Source organism: Tenrec ecaudatus, chromosome 3 (assembly GCF_050624435.1).
Source record: "Tenrec ecaudatus isolate mTenEca1 chromosome 3, mTenEca1.hap1, whole genome shotgun sequence".
NCBI lineage: Eukaryota > Metazoa > Chordata > Mammalia > Afrosoricida > Tenrecidae > Tenrec > Tenrec ecaudatus.
Window position 1 is genome coordinate 161,063,753 of NC_134532.1, and position 20,500 is coordinate 161,084,252.

The 20,500-nt window shown below is 35.5% G+C and overlaps 1 protein-coding gene across 8 annotated transcripts in view; it reads right to left on the minus strand.

Moving 5' to 3' along the window:
- Nucleotides 1-20,500, minus strand: part of ADGRL3 (adhesion G protein-coupled receptor L3) — a 1,168,212-nt gene that overhangs the window by 163,080 nt on the left and 984,632 nt on the right. For 7 of the 8 annotated variants that reach the window (XM_075544264.1, XM_075544263.1, XM_075544260.1 and 4 more), the window contains one exon: nt 1,251-9,572. The exons of the other annotated variant lie outside the window; for it this stretch is intronic. In XM_075544264.1, coding sequence (XP_075400379.1) covers nt 8,767-9,572 — 806 coding nt within the window. In that variant the 3' untranslated portion in view covers nt 1,251-8,766. Of the gene's footprint in view, nt 1-1,250; nt 9,573-20,500 lie in introns of those variants that run through there. 8 annotated transcript variants of the gene reach the window in all.

Consider the following 20,500-nt stretch of genomic DNA (forward strand, 5'->3'; position numbering starts at 1 on the left):
TTTCTGGAGAGGGGTGAAAGAGGATAGCACATTATATAAAATTTCACTTTAAAATGGCTATTGTATTTACTTTAGAGATAAGAAACTATCTTGGTCATTTCAAGGTATAGGGCTAATATATTATAGCACCATAATTTAACACTCAGACTTATTTGCCTGGTTTTTCTTTTACGTATGAGCATCTTATCTACTGAATAAAAGTTTACACACACACACACACACACACACGGCAGATTTCATGGGTTTTGTTGTGGTGGCTTTTCTATTGTTCTTTCCCTCTTATTTATATAAAAAGCAATGCTTTCTTTTCAATCAATCATTTAGTTAATACAGTATAATATGTTTTTTAAAAAAGAAAATGGAATTTAGAATCACAGATTCTGGTGCAAAATTCACCAGTTCTTTGATTCTGAAATCTGATTTCATTATTCTGTACCATAAAATGAAGATGATAAAATCTATTTAATCATAATATCAGGACAATTCATTGGGCTTTGTAAAGAGCTAGGCATAGCCGAAGCATTCCAGGGCTGCAGGTTCCTTTCCACTTCCTTTTCAGAGTATTTGTATTGACAACATATCTTCAATATTTCAAAGGAATGACAGTGGAATTAGATTTATCCAGCTGGTATTTGTGATTTTATTGGTGCTAGAAGTCAGTAAACTAAATAATCATAATTTCTGGCCCTTCATAATGGCAATTTACATAAACTCTAATGCTGTCACCCACAACATATGCTAATGTTTAGTGTGTTTTTTTTAATACAAAAACAAATGGCCTTGTTCCTGTTCAGTTTCCTTATTTTCTTCTGACTAGAACAAATGTTCATTTCCAGACTGAGTCTTCTCGTCTCCAGTCGTCAGGTGAGGGGCAATAAGATCAAGGGCAAGACAGAAGACTGAATCCAATTATGTATCATCAAATGCAAAACCGAATGCAAACAAAACGTACTTAATTTGCCTTCTTATTTCCTGAAAGAAAAGAATAAGATAAAGCAAATGGGGGAGGGGAGAAACAACACAAACCCCACACATTTTCTTCTTGATGAGTCAAAGGAAAGTGGTAGGGAGGCTGTGAGGATGGAGGTTTCGGGGGGACGGTAACAACATACATTAGGATTGCCTTTCAATTCTAGTTCCCGTCAAAACATTGTAACCTAAATCGGGGGTTTGGTTTGACGTATAATAACAATGACTACATCACTTTTTGTTTATGGATATTTTTTATTGAGGTTTTATCTCATGGTTTTACATGTGATTGTACAGAGCATTTAAGGAGGGAAGATGAAAACGTTGTACAAGGGGAAAATTCAATAGACTGAAAACTGGTAGGTGTATATGATAAGATCATGAATGCTAACAGCCTGCAGTCAGTATATTCTTGTTCCAAAATAGAACTTCTGTTATCAATGAGAAATCATTATGTTTGTTAGTAATTTTTAAAATAAAGAATCATGCTTTTAGTTTTTTGAGAGAAATCTTCAATTCAATTTCTTGGCAAGTGGGAAAACAGTATGGGATTTCCCCCCGCTGCCCCATAATCCTTTCATACATTCACAGAAGCCAAATGATAGAAAATTAAGCTGACTTTCCAAGTCTTGATTTTATCATTCCCAAGAAAAGAGAAGTGCTAGAACACAGGAGGAAGAAGAGGAACTTGCTTATATGTGACGACAATCTGATTGTCCACAGCTGCTTCAAGATATATCACCTTTAATTACTTAGGGTGTTAAACCTTTATACTCAGATGAAGAATGAAAATATCATTAAAAGTTTCCCCCCCCCCCCACTTATCTTTCTTGACTCATAATGTCATTCAAAACATAAGCTACTAAAACGATTTGAAATTCAAGGAATTAAAAATTCACTGGAGAACTAGGGCATGATTAACCTAAGAGAGCGCTGTGTTTTGCTGACTATCCTGAGTTCCCCTTCAGAAACCTCTACCATCTTTTATAGTGCTTGTACTATGCATTCATTTATTCAAGGATCTTTTGAGGTCAATCAAAATATTTCATGTTGGAGTCAGGTTCAATTTGCCGGTTGTACCTTCCAGAAAATGAGAGGATGAATGCATTTCAAGAAGCCACTTTAGGCTTTGCCAATGTATTGTAAAATTCTACAGTCAGGCTATTCCAGATTCTTATGTCTTGAAATAAGCTTAACTTGTTTAGAAATTAACTTTCTCTGATTTTTGGACTAAGTATAAATATTGAATTAACTTCTCTCTTAGACCACAGAGTGGGATATTTCTCATTTTTAAATGAGCCAATCAAAAGAATATATTTATCCATAGAACTCTGCAATGCTTGCCATGTTTGCCCTCACTTTCGTTTAGCATTATAAAATAAAAGCAGTGTTGTGTGCTTTTAGAAGCTTTTGAATTATAGGGCACTTTGAGAATATACCCTATGGACAGCTTCTGCAGCATTTTATGAATTGTGTGCAACAGCTGAAGAGAAAGGGTCTTGGAATAACTTTTTCAGCAGTGTATTTGTTCAATCTTAATGTGATGGCCACATATATAGTGAGTGTCCTATAATATGACTATTGCTTGGTTATTAATTATTTTCACAATGTACATACTTCCAATATAATATTAATTTGATGTTTATTTAGAAAGTCTTATAGTAAAGCTCTAAAAGTTACAAACACACTAGTTGCATTAACGTGTTGGTGTACAATAGAGTAAACATATATGACCAGAGTGAAGGTGAATTGAGGCAAAAGTATTTATAAAGAAGCATTTATAAAATATTGATGTTTCCTTGAGATCAGTATTAGCTAGAGAAGGATGTTGTAAAAAGTATTAACCTGTGGAATCAGCAGAAAGTAATGGAAATACCAATTTTAGATTTCAACAAATCAGTATCATTTGGTATAGTATTTAAGACTTTTATGATTTTAAATAATTATATTTTCATGAAAAAAATTCCACTGCATATCCAATTTCAAGTCTACCATTTCAGTATAAATTTGTAAGTTGTTTCTGTTCATAGTGTAGTTGAAAAATTCGTGGATCCCAATAGTCATTTACTGTTGATTAGTCTTCCTTGATTTCTTCACACAAATCAAAGTTCTTTCATATACCTTCTTAAGAAATTCTGAGTTTGCATTTACCCTTGAAACGCTCTATCTAATATGACATGAATTAACAAATGAGAAAAATGTTTTCATGTACTCTTAACAGAAAGAACCACTAAAATATAGTTGAAATAAAGATGTTTAGTATCCTAAAATGCTAGATATCAAAGAAGAGCTTACTTTTATTAAAAATAATAATTCTATTTAAAGTTAGAATATGCAAAACCATAACTACCTCTTCTAATGGAAAAGATAATGACCAAGTTTGCAGTAACTGTAAACAAGCTATTTTTTTCCTGAAAACTGTGAAGGGAATCGAGTATGTAAATATCCATGTATGTGCAGATGAAAGTTAAAGATTGATATATTTCTTAAAGCAAAGATGAAATAATCAGGATTAATTCGTAAATAGGAATGTGTCCTCCTAAGGCTTTCACAGGTAAGAACCTACCAACATTTTTCACCTCAGAGGCTACAAATAAAAATGTGGATTATATACCAATACTCTTCAGAGGGTTAAAGGAAAGAATTTCTGGCTACACAGTTGAATTTACAGTTGGGATCCATTGAATCTATGTTATGAGACCAAAGAAGCTTCCCGTGCAGAATTAATTTGCAGAAAAATGCTTCCATAGGTCATTTTGCAGTGTTGTTGCTTAATTTTAGCACACCCTTGTTCCCAACTTATTAATGTGCAGATATCAAACAAAGAATTATTTGAAGTATTACTTAAGACTGACCTGCAATAATTGATGTGGTGAATTATGAAGATTACTTCCTAAGAAAAAAGGAATGAAATTGTACTGTGGAGCCCTGGGGTGGCATAATAGGTTAAGCATTTGACTGCTAACCCCAAGGTTACCAGTTGGAAGCCACCAGCAGCTCTGTATGAGAAAGATGAGGCTGTCTGCTCCCATGGACATTGACAGCCTTGAAAAACCACAGGGGCAGGTTCATGTTTTTTTTTTATAGGGCTGTTATGAGTCAGAGAAGACTTGATGGCAGTGAGTATTTTGTTGTTTTTGTTTTGTTTTGTTTTTTGCTTTTTGGCAGCCATGGGCTCAACTTACACCACCTTTGAAAGCTGACCCAGGGCTGGGCAGTGTTTTGTTATTTACGTGGTCACTATGAGTTGGAAACAACTCGTTGTTACCTAAGAAGAACACAACAATCTCAGTACTATGCTATATTGTGAATTTCATACACATTGATATTTGTATCAAATATTTTTGTTAAAGAGGAAACAATATCCCTGCTAACATTTTCAGATTTATGCTTCACCAAAGAGATTATGCTTTTTCTTCTTACTCTTCCCCCAAAGATTTTCAAAATTATTCCAAGAAGCAACACTTTAGGATAGCACTAATGGGACAATTCTGAAAACTGATTATTACTTCCATAGCAAGCAATAACTATTTATTAATTTGGAAGCTATAGGCAACCCAGAAATTCTTTTTCCCCCTCAATTTTGGTTCCTGTAACATTTTGTAAAATTCATTTTAGAATTTTTAAGGTCACTCTCTAAGTAAGCAAATCATTTGGCAGATTTGAACATACCTGGACAAAAAGCTGAAGATTGCTGCCTACAATTAAATTTATGAAATTTTTACTAATTCCTAATATGTTTTTCTTCATTATCATGAAGTCTTGTTACACCAATTAAGCTTATACTACATTAAAAAGGAACGAAAACTAGATCTTAAATATAATTTCATCAATATTTCAATATAGTTAAATTAATAGGTATTTTTAAAACATAAATAACTACATTTACATTGATTTAGAGTCATTGTGAACTTTCTCCAGGAACTTAGACATTTCCTATGTAATGAATACATTTTTGCTTTTATATCACATTAATTGCTTTATACTGGTCCTTTGTTGTTGTTATTTTACTGTAGGAATTTATCATTTAACACCGGTCATTTTAATGGTAATAGAATGAAAAAAACAGAAGGATATTCATAATATTAATTTAGTCTATCAGCCTATTTCTCTTTCACAAAAATTAGATTTCTCCACATTATCAATTAGAAATACAGGTTTGGAAGTATCTATCAATTTGTGAATAAACTAAACATGAAGTCCATTGACTGGTTTCCTGGAAAAATAACATGATTTGCTTTCAAAGGGAAACCAATCAAGAAGTATAAAATGTCATATTCTTTTGCCAAGAATTCAAAGACTATGTGTCCCTGTCATACTGCCCACTTCTAGAGGGCCAGACAACGCGCGGTGCACGGTCTACTGGAGGAGAATTTCCTTCTCAATGGAAAGCCAGTTAAACATATCCCAAAATGCAAATAAGTGGGTCATGTGTGCCATAAGGAATTTTAAAGAGTCAACCAACAAGGTGGTTTAAAAAATAAATTTATATGTGAGTGGGGTTTATTTTGTAGGAAAATTACACTCATTTATCAATAGTTCTACATGAAAATCTACCTGGGGTGGGGGGTTGAGGAAAGTTAAAGTTTAAGAATTAAACCCTTGCTGGTGTAAACAGGAAAAAAATGATTACATATTAGAAATACATAAATTTCTATTGAGTGAATGCATAATTCACTCCTTATCATTTTGCTTTCCATTACAAGCACCTGGATCATGTGTGTTGAGATAAGGTTGTTTTCCTTGCAAAATTTTGGGATCTTTAGTCTCCCTGGAGCACAGCGATTGTGAAATATGAGAGTAAAACATCTTGCCCTTTTTCTTGACCTTAGAGCTTGGTAGTACTGAGAGTACTGAATGGTCTTCTGCACCAGTTCGTGTATTTGTAGAAAGTGCAAGTGATCTTCCTTCAACTTGGTCTATGTAGAGCTGGGGAGACTAGCTACTTCATATTTCCATATAATGTAATGCAAAAAATAAGAAGCAGAGAGGCAGCAATATCAGAAAATCAGAATCGGCAGAATCAGCTAGCTGAACTGAGGTAGTTTCCCTATTGTTCTGTGAAATTAATTTATCCAAGGAATGGATTTCATAGAGATTATTGTTTGGTTTGACTGGAAAACATAGTGCTTATCATCCAAAGACCACTTCTATGTTTCTACATCATCTTCAATATTCTCAAAAGGATTCTTTCATTGCCAAATGTTTTCCACGTATCTGAAGGGCGACACATCTCTCAGGTGCGAATGTGCCAGCTTGGTTTCATAAAACCTCACTACTGTTGAAGTCCGCGGTTCCCCTCCAATTAAAAGAAAATCCAAGCATTACAAAAGAAAACACTCGTGGAAAGAGAAGGAAAAAGAATTCTACACACCCACAAAATTGGAGGTGATGTTAAATTTCTGCGCCACACAGCTCGTGTGTGCGCATTGTATGTCCGATGGTTTTTAATTCTTCATCGATGACTGGTCCTTTCCCTAAACTACTCCTCTTCTTGAGTGAAAAAGATCTCAGCTTTAGATGCGTAGTGGCTGGCTTTGGGGATAGAAAGAAAGAGAACACCAAGATTTCGCATTCCAAGAGAGAAGCTATAATTTGGCAACTCCGTCCTGGCTTGGCCCTGGCAGGGCTATGTACTCGGGCATTCCGAGCTGAGGTTCTGCAATGTTGCAAAACTTAGATTTTTCTTTGGAAGAATTTGACTTTTGTTGTTGTGTGGTTGCAATTTCTACCATAGCTAAAACAAGAAAAAAAAATACCGCAAAAATATCTTGTGATAGTTTGATACAATATTATTCTCTCTGCTGCAATTTTTGCAGCTTTGGGATTAATTTAGTACATTTAAATTTCAATATCAAAATGGTACTTCAAAAAGAGGAAATAATATGACCTCTAACCCCAAAAATTCTCTACTTAAATCTTTGATTCACGGTGGCTTTTATAAGCATATTGTGACTGAGACTATTTTATAGAATACATACATAATAACCTATATATGTCCCTGCTCAAAAATAAGTTATGCATCTAATTTCAGCCTACACAAACCTCTCCCCGCCCCATATTTCTGGTTCACATTGTCTGCAAAACCTGTATCATTTTGTGCTTAGGTAATTCATCACGGGGGAGTGATACTTTGTGTGTGTGGCTCATTTGAGCCATAGAGGATAAACAAACTTTATATATTGAAAACAGAAGGAAAGAAAAGTGAGAAAATGAAAAGAGCAATTGATCATATAGCACATACATCCGTACAGTGGCTTCTAAATCTCAATCAGCTGTTTATTGGTCGGCAAACAAGTTTCACTTTTACAACAAATATTAGTAATGAGGTCATCCAACTTTGAGACCATACAAGATGGATCCATAAATTAAAAAAAATTATATGTGCTCCTAATTTATCTCTTGTATTCCTACATTACTTAAAATCCTGTCAAATAAATAAATTTTCCTGTTAATAAACAGAAGACTTCTTTAATCATTTCAAAATAATCGGATCTTTCAATTATTTCTATGGGGTAAATAATTTCCTTTAAAAATTGATAGTGCAGGTGCCCACTTGGGATTCCGACTGAGCATTCAGCACTTCAATGCCTATGAGATACCTATTTTTTTCCACATGCAGAAGCCCCACTAGTTCTATAGACACCTCTTGACTTCTAGAATCATAGCTACTGTCTTGGTGATGAATTGCTTGCCAAATATGCTTTGCATCACAACAGATGTGCACAGTAAACATAAAAGTTCATCCTGCTCTAATTGGCAAAAATGCTGTTGGAAATATTCTGACTGAATACGATATATAGCAAGGGAAGGAAGTCTAATTTTATTTATTTTATTTTTTTGTAAAAAATAATTTGTTTGCATTACTAGAAAATGATTCTTATAAAGTGATAGTTTTGTTTTATTTATTTATTTTTTTGCCAGATGAAGTTTTAAAGGAAAAAAAGGAGTAAAAATAAAATGAAGAGAAAATGAAAAGGAGAAAGGAAGGAAACATTGTCCTCTTGCTGGGAGACAAGCTTGCAGGACCAGCACAAAAGAAAAAACAAATCTGTTTTTCCACTACATTAACAGGACTCAAATTCTGGAGGAACAGAAAGCAGACTATATGTGCAATGCTAGTATCTGTACATTACATAGAAATTGTTCAATTGTTCTGCCATTAGTTTTATCATCAGTTAATACAGCAAATCATAAAATATGCATTTAGCATATAATTCTAGAATTCCCCTCCATTTATTAATTTTGTTGTTTTACTTGATTCCACAGCTATGTCTGCTGTGGTGAATTCAGGTTGTAAGTGACCAAAAACCATTATGTGATACAGTTTTTGCTTTGCTTTTATGTTTGTTTGTACAGCACTCCAATCTAGATGCAGCACTGTTACTAATTGCAAACGACTGTTCTGGCCTTTTTGAAATCAGGTCCTTGTTATCACAGTAACATTGCATCGGAGATGGTAAGACAAACAACATAGTTCAACAAGGCCACAATGAGCGCCATTTTCTTCATATCTCGTTCATTAACATAATGAAGTCTCCATCGGAGGGGAAAGAACAGGAAGAGAGAGGGCACGGGAGAAATCCAGCAGTCATCCTTCTCCCCGGGGCAGGCCTAAAAATCCCCGTTTAAAAACAAAAAGGAAAACCAAAAAAATGAAAGTCTGAGTTTGTGTTTTTCTTTCAAGAACAGCGTAGAGCTTTAGGAGTACGCACACTATTACCACTGCTTGGATCCACTCAGAGCAGTCGGCCCGGTGGTAGCGGTCCGGCAGGTGGCGCCTTTCTGCATCCTCCTCTATAGACTAGTGACCAGGTGAGCTGGTCCTTTGGAGCATCCCTCAGGGGGGGTCCCATCTTTGTTCGCAGGAACGATAAATCCATCACTGCTGCCTCGACCTAGCTGGTAGTAGGTGTGCAGCTGATGGACGTGGTTTCGGGAGCCTAGATTTGGCATGCTTTTGTAGTAAACATCTTCGGCATCTGCACTTTTGGCCGGTGGGGGGTCGGTCTGGGTGCTGGTGGTAACGCTCTCCGCGGCGGCGGCGGCCACACCGGCCAGGGCCGGCATGCTGGTGTAGAGCGAGTCCCTGTGGGGCGACTGCAGGTCTTCCGTGTGCTCGTTGGTTAGCAAAGGGAAAAAGCTCTCGCTGTGGTCTTGGGGGATCCGCCTCCTGGTGTAATGGTGGGGCTGGTGGTTCTCGGTGGAGTAAACTCTTGGGGGCAGCAAAGGAGCATCGGATTCCTCGTGAATGAGTTCCAGGCCCAAACTCTCCTCGTGGTTGAAGGAGGTGGCGTCGTCCAGGACGATGGCGTCCTCTTCACTCCCACTGCCCAGGTTATTCACCAGCTTATTCATCAGATTGCGGTTCTGGTCGCTGGCGCGCTCGTGGTTGTTCAGGTATGATGGGATATAATTGGAAGTGAGTTCCTTGAGAATTTTTTTTTCTAGGGCGGTCTCGTTATGATTATAGCCACGGTCTATGATTTGCACACAGTTGCTCAGGTATTCGCCGCTGGCAATGCTGTAGCTATTGCCATGGTTACCATTCAGTGGTAGAGTATCCATGACACTTGTATCCCTGGCATTGTTCAGAAGCCCCTCTGAAAAAGATTACAAAACACTATGACATTGATATCCAAAAGGCCACAGAACACACACACACACACACACACACACACAAACACAAGCCAAAAACATTCATCAACTATGAAATATGTATAAATTGGTAGCATTTTTACTTCAGTATCAAAAGTTTGAAAACAAAAAATATTGAATATATATTTTTGGAAAATTGATGGAAATCTTCTAAATAGAAAAGAAGTATTTAAAGCGGTTCCTTAAAGTAAAATAAACAAACAATAACAAGTATAAATTATAAGTGTGCAATTACATCCATAAACATTACCTAGTATTATCTGAAGCATTTTGGTCATCATTTAGAAAAACAATGCAACATTTTGGTGTGGTCATTCAGAGCTTTCAATTTATATATCAATGTCAATTAAATAATCTGTTACCTTTAATTTTGTATGCTGTCTTCACATTGAGAGAATTTTAGGAGTAATATAATTCACTGTAGCACTTTGAATATATTGGTCAAAAGTAATCAAGAAATTACTAGTAATTTGATAATAAAAAAAAACATTTTCAAATTTGTCATTCTTTGTAAGATTCTGCCAGACACATAACCACGAAAGGATTATGTCAAAGTCATCAGTACGATGTAGTCATAAAATTATACTTAGTCAACTTATGACACATCTAAAATTACTTACACAAAGGACTTTAAAGTCAGAAATAATTGAGTATAAATTTTTTCCTGCTCTAGGGCCTTTAGTTATTCTTAGATATTAATCTATTAATCATTGTTTATGATCATTGGGTAAAATTACAATAGTATGTGTGAAGCTACAGGGATCTAAGTCCTGACAGCAGAGTATCAATATTAAAGGGATCACAAATATTGAGTGAATACTTGTGCGCATACTAAACATTAGGTTTAAGAGGAGAGTGAAATTTTAGTGTGGGAAGAAGTAGCTGCAGTCAAATAAATTTGATCACATGCTTCTTCAAGGTTTTTGCTTTTCCTAGAAGGAACAGAACCAATAAGATGTAACAGTTCCATAAGTTATTTCAGATGTAATCACAAAAGAAAAAGAAACACAAACAGTTGACCAATACTAGTGAATAAGAAAAGGTTTTTCTTTGCAGAAAAAATAATTCTAAGGACTGTAACAAAACTTCTCAATACACGGTAATTTGTGAAAATATATCCCTCAATCTATATCTGTGATGCAGTTGTGTTTACCAAAAAGAAATAGTTCGTTGCTGTTTTAAATAAAGTGGCCTGAATGTGCCAGTGTTCTGCGTACTTCAGATGTATCTAAATACACTTAAGTGAATCAGTTTGCAAAAGCAACAATGCATTAGAAAGCATTACAGAGAAGTCATCACAGACATAGGGTGAAGCCATTTATTTTCATGTTATAAGATACCTTTTAGACAAATCCACAATGTTAAGAAAAAACAAAAAGTAAATGTTTGTTTGGAGGGCCGTATGTGATGGGTGATTACTGCTGCAGAGGCTGCCATGGTATGCTTGATGGCCACGGTGGGTGACTGATGCATTGCAACGTGCACGACTACTTCTGTTGTCAATGCATTATGTACAAGCTGAAAATTGCCATCGTACAAAATGCAAATATGTTGCATGTGACACATATTTCTATGATGGAATGTAGCATTGAAACATAAAAGTGTATGAATACTTAGCAAAAATAAATGCTTAATTTAAAAACAATTTAACTCACACAAACAATTACATGAGACTTAACGATCATATGGCAATAAAAGAATCAGACAACATAAGCGTCTAATCTCTATTAACATATATTTATATCAGTCGATTCATAAGTTCTTTCGTTTTAAAATTGTGAGATGAACTGTTTTTAATAACTACATCATCTATATGTGATGCAATAAAAGTGAACTAAAAAAAATTACATTTGATAAGCAATGTTTAGCTTTACTCCCATACTTGTCTCTCTGTAGGGCTCTAAACGACAGCATGAAGGAAAGAAAAGAAAAACAACAAGTAAGCTTACAGCGACAGTCGAGGAAACATGAGTAAAAAGCAAACTGATGATATGCGGAAAAAGAGTCAAAGGAAATAATTTCCACTGCCCCCAAATTCATGAGCCTGTGTTACATGGACTACTATAAGTAAGAAATCCTGTATGTTAGTTGGAAAATAAGAGCGCCCCCCCGTCAACACATACTAACAAGGAGCACCTTTCATAGGCATTTCCACAGTTTGACATGTGCACACACAGACCCCTTTGTGTTAGCATGAGGATTATCACACAAACCAAGGAGAGCACAAATTTGAGGGCAACCATGACGATTTCCACAACGCCATTTCAATATTATGTTTATATGTATGTGCTAGCACATACCTCTAAAATAAATTTGAAAATTATCAGTACAATTTAAAATATAATCTTTAGTTTATGCATTGAGATACATCACAAATTAGTACTCATGACTTTGCTTTCTGTTTTAGGTAATCTATTTCCCTGTGCAAAATTTATTTTTACCTCCACTGTACCTGTAAAAATGCTCTTTGTCTTTGGTAACTAACACTGATTAATATTGTCATCTCTGCTCCGCCTATGTAAAATTTGTCTAAATGTGGAGAAAAATCTAAACTAAATTGGATTATTATCATTACGAATCAAGAAGATGTGAGGGGAAGAACGTATCACTGTCAAGATCATATTTTCTTTTGGATTGTTTGCAGTCTTATGCAATCAAGCTGGGGCTTCTGCTTGAACTGGCTCAATCACAGCAAATAAAGTGAAGCAGGACCAGGTCTGAAGTTTTAAATTTGGGATATTTCAGAATGATGCCTGGAATGGGGTGGGGGGTGGGGGGGAGTTGGTAGATTCATAAGCTTGATGCATGAGGTCCAGAGTGGATTCTTGGCAGGGCACACAATCAAAGTGATGCCCGCACTCTGAGGGGCACACTCCGCAGTCATGTTAGAGAGGGCCGTTGCTGTATCCAACTCTACTCAAATTCTAATGAGCAGGAGATGAATTGCTGTCATGTGAATATTGCACTTTTTTTACGAGGGAGATACACTTTCTAGCTGGGCTTTCATCATAACTTTTCCCATATTGATTAGAGTCCTGGTTTCCTCAAATGTTAAACATTTCCGTTCGCTCTGGTGCTGCTTCCACGTCCATGGCTGAACCAGGACAAACACATTTCAAAGCCCCAATAAAACACTTAAGGTTGATACTTTAAAAATAATCCCAGTATTATTTTTAAAGAAAATTCATATTTCCTTACATGTCAGTTCAAAAAGAACTGTACTTGCTGATTTCATTTACAGAAGGGGTAAAATATTTTTAAAAATAAAAATACTAAGTTCCTTAGCCAGATGACTTTATGAATTCCAACATGTGTTTTAATCTCCACTTTAAAATGACAAATTTTGTATTTTTAATTTTATTTGGTTCTTTGTGAGAAAACCAAGGCATTTCCAAAAGCAAAGTTTGAAAATTCTGTAGGAAAAGCACTAGAAGAAAACAGTTAAATGATTATGTCAACAGATGGAAGTCATTTGTAGGGTTATCATGGTTCCTCCCTTAAAGGAGCACATTTTGGAGCCTTCTGGGAAGCACTGAAGTGATCACCAAAGTTCAATTGCCTCTTTCCAAGACAATGAAATTGCAGCTACCAGAAGATGAGATTTATCTAATGCCACCCGGTTTAGAGTGGCAGAACACGGATCAGTCTTTCTAAATCTTCTCTGTGAACTACAACTTTTTTCTCTTCATCTCTGACTTATGCTTTGAAGACCAAGCCAAATGTTCATTATATGCTCTATAATCCTTTATTTGTTCTGAATATAATGCCTTCTTTCCTTTATCCATGGCTATATGCCTTTTATTAAAATTTTAGAACGGAATCAACTGACGTTAAAATGTACATTCTTTCAGTAAAATTGAAACTTCCACCCTACATTATGTTTTGTTGACAGGTTAATCGATAATGGAATTTTTCTTTCAATAAAATGAATTGTGCAAAACTAACTTGAAAATAATTTTCCAAAATATGATGCATGACATTTTTCAATTTCTCCAAAGATATATCTTAACACAGTGTAATGAAATTGTATTATCTGTCCTTACTGCTAACTCTGCATGGTACCATAACACTGTAAACACACCTTTACCTATTTTTAATAAGGGAATTACAAACAAGAAGGGACATTCCCATCTGAATGCTTCTGACTGGCAGGCATCCTTGCAACTGAGTTAGAGGGGCCACAGAACAGAGCCAGTGGTGAGTCGACACGAACCACTCCAGTACACAGCAAGCCCCTATATTTCCTGTAAGATTTCACCTTGCCAGTTAGAATGTAAGTGCGTTCATCTCAAAGCAGAAGTTTAGCAGCAATATGACAATCACCGAGTTTTATTTTTGTCAGTGGAAAAATAATTACTTTGAGCATTACCAAAGTTTCTTAACATCTTTAAACTAAAGCATAAGATGAGTGAATAATTCCACTTCTAATTCTGAAAAAATCATGAAATTATGTGATTTTAATTTTAAGAAAACATAAGAGTTCATTAGTTGGTAGAGTTTATTGAATTTACTGTGGGAAAAACCTGAGTATTTATTTAAGACCTTACTAGCAGTATCTAATATGGGATTCCACAGAAATAAAACTTAGCATCCACATAATATTATTCTAATATTTGCATTGTTAGAATTTCAAGGTGAAAGGTCAAGTGTTTTTGAGTGTTCCATCCTTACAAAAATGCTCTCATGCAGGACACTAATAAAAATCAAGTAAGCTAAGAAACAAGACACTGCTTAGGGGAAATATATATATATTTATAATAGTTATTTTTCAATATATAAGAAATTACATATTAAAATCAAATGGGAAAATAAGCCAAAAAATTATCTAAATTCATTATTTATTTTAAAGCAATGGTCATCATTTTTGGTGCAAGGTAAATAATGTAGAATTGATTTGATTTGCAGATATGAAGCCAAGTCTTTGTTTAACATAATTCAAAGCATATTACTAGGTCAGGGCACTTTGAAATACTTATGAATGGCAAAATGTCTTCTTACTTGACTTAAAGAAAATCAAGAAAAAATCAAACAAGAACCTAGGCCAGCTTTCCTGAAAGCCTTAACAAGGTCTACTAAATCGTTCCTCCAAACCACAGCTACTGCACGGTGTAATGGATCTCACTGAGCGCTGCAATGAAAAGGGCATTGGAAAGTGAAAGGCAATTGAGAGAGGGGTAATCACAAGGAAACACTCATATTGAAGGCACTGAAGTTGTTTGGCTGGAAATGGTTTACTACAAGCAGGATTATTTGCTCTGTTTTACCGAGGGGGCAAAGCTAAGTGTCAAGACACTATCAGTGGAAGGGAAAGAAGGATCATCTAATGAGTTGCCCAACAACAAGGACCAAATCCTTGGATGGGAAGGGCTCCATCCGAGGGAATGAAAAAGCACAGGCTGACAAAAGTGTCATCACTGTGAAACAGAGAAGTCTTGCGTGTTCTGGGAAGCTGCATTTTTACTTTTAAAATGCTACTCTTCTTAAATCTGTAGGCCCTAAAAACTTTGATGATATCGGACAGTTATTGAATTAGTTCGTCCTACTGACACATAGCTTGATTGTATTCCTGCCCGGGGTAATTTTAATTGTTGCCTTTAACATGTTTTAAATAATTGGAAAGGCCTCTTTTATATCTAGCAAGGTGCTACTTGTGAAGCTCAGATGATTTAAGACACCTGATGGCCATCTTGCAACAAATGTGCTTCTCTGGAACAGCGCATTTATGACACCAGTGATTGGATTCACTCCTACCTCTGATCTTTGCCTCTCACCAAAAAAAAAAAAAAAACCCCACAAAAAAACCCGCAATAAAGAAACAGATTCCCACACAATAATAAAATTTGATTCAAAATTCCTGGAAAAATTTTAAATAGTCTTTATCACTTTCAACTTAATGGAGCATTGCAGGTTTCTTTGCTCTAGTAGTTATATTTAATTTGTCATGAAATAAGCAGATCACTGACTCCGATTTCTCTTCTTAAAACTCCTATAAAAATATATTTTCTCTTTGGTGTCTTTTCTAACTTTTTAAATTCCCTGTCCCTCTAACAAACTGTTATTCTTAGACAAGATCAAACGACTTCCAAATGCTCACATTTTAAGTGGTTTTGAAGACATTTGTATTTATTGACTTGAGATACAAGTTTTAAATTCTTGATATTAATTTAGAACAGGAAGATAGGGAGAGGCACTTTATTCAGAGGCTTTGTTTTTAACAGGTAGCCACAGTACAGGAAGAAAGTTAGTAACTTGCCTGAGCCAGCTCATGGCAAAGACCGACCTCGAGAAGAACCCCAGCTGCTGTGGTCTAACTCGCTGCTCTTTCCTTCAGCACTTCCTTCACACTAATCTGTCCTATATTTGATCTAAGCGTTTCCATCAGAAGTGATGCTTTGTGCTCAGAGTGCACATCAGAGTATAACAAAACGATGTTCTTCTTATTTATATAATATTAAGACTATTGATTCAAGTCTTCCTTTATCACACTTACCTCAGGCAAAGGATACATTTCTTGAAATAAATATCTATGCATGTAATATAACCACAAACCAATGACAAAACATTATTGACAAACCACAATACATTTCATAACATTTGAGAAAAACAAAACACAAATGTCTCCTGCTGAATACTGTTTTTCTGAAAGAATCCATTGCTCTCTAAGGAGAAAAGCCAAGGAAAATGGAAAACAAAAGCACCAAGACAGGTGGGATGGAAAGTCTGTGTGTCTGCTTCCAAAACAACAACAACAACAAAAAAAGGCAAAAGAATGGGAAAAAAGAAAAAAAAAGAATGTGCCCAGAAAAGCTACATAAAGTGGGACTCTCACTTGAAAATTTTAAGATAAACTCCAGCACACCTTGTGCGTTGTACATGCTGGCAGAAGGGTTGTTACAGACCGCCGGTTCCCCAAGCAATGTATTATAGGGATTGTTAGTACCATGCGGACGAAGCAGAGCATTGCTTATAAGATGATTAGCCATGGCTCCTGGAGCGGCCCCATAGAAAGACAGAGAAAAAAAGGTCAATCAGGCAAATGTGTTTAAAAAAATGAAAGGAAACATTTAGAATGACAACAGTTGATATAGTCCTGATTACAGGCAGGCAGCTAATTAGACTCAAAAATATATGCTGCTAAAGCACACGTTTCCAACAATGCACATATCTGAGTCCATGGGAAAGAAAGCAAATGATTTACAGTGTTGATTAAGCCTCATTTAAAGTGTTCTCTTTCCCAAGGGGTAAGCTAGAGCATATTCCCATGCTTGTTAAAAATCTTGTGCGAAATCTAGTAGCCAAAACCAACGAACACAAAAGCCAAACACAAACAGAACAAAAAAGTTTAAATTTTCAGAAAGAAAAGTGAAAATTAAATAAAACATTCCCTCATTCACAGAAACTATAGGGCTGTTTTTGATGATAATAAAAAAGGGAAAAATAATAGTAAATGCAACATTTATGATAGAACACTCATTTGGATAGCAGGTGTCGACACAACAAAAATTGGACATTTCTTAAAAATCTATGAAGAGAAATTATTTAAATTGAAATGAAATGCAATCATGCTTATTAGTACACTATTGTAAGTATACTAATTTGGTGAATTTATAAATCTGATAAAATAGTCATGAATTATATTTTTAAATATTATAAATAAATATTAACCTCATGGCATCAAGCAATATATACAATTGCATGTTTCCATTTTCCAGCTGGTGGTTTGGAATGTGTCAGAGCAAAGTAACAAAGTTTAATGTTCCCATCTCATTTTAAACGAAAGCATTTGGATTCTAACACACCATTAGTAACCTCCCATCCTCCAACGCCACGTGGCCGAGAAGAAAAGGGTCAGAAGGAGAGTTTCACTTAAGATAACTTGAATATGTATGACATATGTAGTGTTGTTTGGTCCTACTAGCTGATAAAACAAGGCCCTGACCAAGAAAATGGAAGAAAAATGTGCAGGGAGAGTCAGACTGACAAACAGGTATTTCAATAATTGAAAACCTACATGCATATCTGCCCACAAACACACACACAGACACACACAAGGTATGAACTAGGAAAAATAGTTGCAGACAAATTTACAGACATGTATAAGCCCACAAAAGATTAATATGTTGAATATATAAAGAACTTTTAAAAGTCAAAAGTAGAATCAAAGACACAACCCAATTAGAATGTGGGCAAAAACATGAACTTATATTTCACTAATGAGGCTCTACAAGTGGCAAATAAGCACATGAAAAACTGCTATCAACCATTAGGAAATTTTAGTTAAAACCAAAAGCAAATGCCACCGCACATCTGAAGTAATACTAATATTTTAATCTCATATAATCAAATACTGACAAGGACACAGAGAAGCTGAATCCCTCATACGATGTAAAGTTTTATTGACAATGAGACATATTTTGGCAGTTTCTGAAAAAACTAGGCATTCAATTAATATCTCACCCACAGATTGTACCCTTGGTTTCTAATCACAGAGAAATGGTCATTTGTATTCACAGAAAAATTTGCCCATGAATGTTCATAATACAATTATTTGTAATGGCCCCAAACTGCAAATAAACAGATATCCTTCAGCAGGTAAATGTTAAAACAAATTGTAGTATATCCAGACCATGGAATTCTACAAAGCATCTTAAACAATAAACTTCTCATACAATAAATATCCTACACAAGACTCTTGAGGATTATACTGAGGGAAAATGTAAATCTCAAATACTAATGCAGTGTACGATTGCATTTAAAGATCGTATTCTTGAAATGAAATATATATTTGTGTAAATATATATAATTTAGATAATTAAATATATATGAGGATGATGATGTACATATATAGAGAATGAAACTAAATTGGATTATTTTGTTGGACATTAACAATGAGGCAAAAAGGGATAACTGAGAAAGATAATAAAAGGATAATTCTGTAGTGATGAATATATACTGTATTTTTATCCTAGTAATATTTGCATGGACCCACTGATGGTGAAGCACTTGGTGGCATCATGGGCTATGCGTCTCTAGGCTGAGCTCAAGGTCAGCAGTTCAAATCCATCCACCGCTCTGGGAGAAAGCTAGGACTTTCTATTCCTATAAAGAATTGCAGACTGAAACACACACAGGCAGTTCCACCCTGTCTTGTAGGGTACGATGAGTTGGAGTCAACTAGCTGGCTGGTAGTGAGTTTGAAACAACCTACTCTTGTAAGAGATTTCTACAGATTAGATGAAAACAACAACAACGAAATAAAACTGATGATGAATAAAGTAAAAATATATAAACATGATTGATGGACCACATCAATGCCTTATACCTGTAAGAAAGAATATCGTTTTATAAGATGCTCTTATTGAGAAAAATTAGGTAAAGGGTACATAATCCCTTTGCAAGACTTCCAAATCTGTATGCAAATCTCAATGATTTTTAAAAATATTATCTGTGTTAATTTAAGAATACAAAAATATTAACCATGGGCCGGGAATGTTGGAAAGAAAAAGGAAGGAAGGAGAAGAGGAGGCAGAAGGAAGGAAAGAAGGGAGAATTTAACCAGAACATTCTAATCTTTCCTAAATTACACTTCTTTGTTATCCAATGAACGAAAAAAATCGAAAAAGTGAATTCTAGGTTTAATCGAGTCTTGACCTCATTAAAAATCAAAACGATCTTATTTTCTAGATCTCTCGGGCACTTTGAGGTGCAAGTCAAGGTGGAGAGCATACATTCCCACAGGGAAGAGCTGAGTACTTGCGTCCTGCAAACAATGAGCACAGCCATTTTCTCCGTAAGTGCTCCACGAGTGTGTGCTGATGCCGGACAGCCATTTAAGGTGTGTGTGTGTGTGTGTGTGTGTGTGTGTGTGTGTGTGTGTGTGTGCATGCAGTGCAGTGGTAGATCCTCAGTTTATCTTAAAATGAGGATGTTCTTTGCTGATCAGTCAATTCCAACTCTTGGCTATACTTGTCACAGAATAGAACTGCTCCATAGTTTCCTAAACTGTAATCTATGGGCCAATATACTGCCAGGAGTTTTATCCTAGAAAACAGCAGATAAGCAGCTGCTGGCTTAGCAACTACATGCTTAACCACTGTACCAGCAAGCTCTCTGTGGTGTATGTGTTATATAGGATGAATAATATATAGTTTACATATAAAAATTACAAAGTAAAGCTAAAAACAGTATGCTAATAGTGCTCTCTTATACCAGAGAGATGTTTACTTGCATTCTATTGAATATGCAGACATTTAACTGCGCTGATCATAACAAATTATACCTAATATTGTGAAGAATGGGAATTCAAGAATGCTTTAATTGTGTGCCAGTAGATCCTATACATAGACCAAGTCGTTGCTGTTGGAACAGAACACGGAGAGACTTCACAGTTTTGAAACAGGAAATGTATGCATTGGGTTGTATCTTTCACCATACTTATTCATACTGCATATTGAGCAAATAATCTAAGAAACTGGACATTACAAAAAGAATATGGCTTTGGGATTGGAGAAACACTTATTAATAACCCTGTGATATGGAGATGACACAACTCTGTTGCTGAAAACAAGGAAGACTTCAAGTACTTGCTGATGAAAATCAAAGACTACAACTGCCAGTATGGATTGTGATTTGGTGCAAAGAAAACCAAAATTCTCACAACTGGGCCAACAGATAATAAATATCATGTTAAATGGAGGAAATTTTGAAATTGTCAAGGATTCCATTTTACTTGGAGCCACAATACCACATATGAAAGCAAAAGTCAAGAAGCCAAGTGACGGATCACCTTAGACAAATCTGCTGCACAAGACTTCTTTAAAGTGCTAAGGAATAACAGAGACACTTTGAGGATAAGATGTGCCTGGCGCAGTCC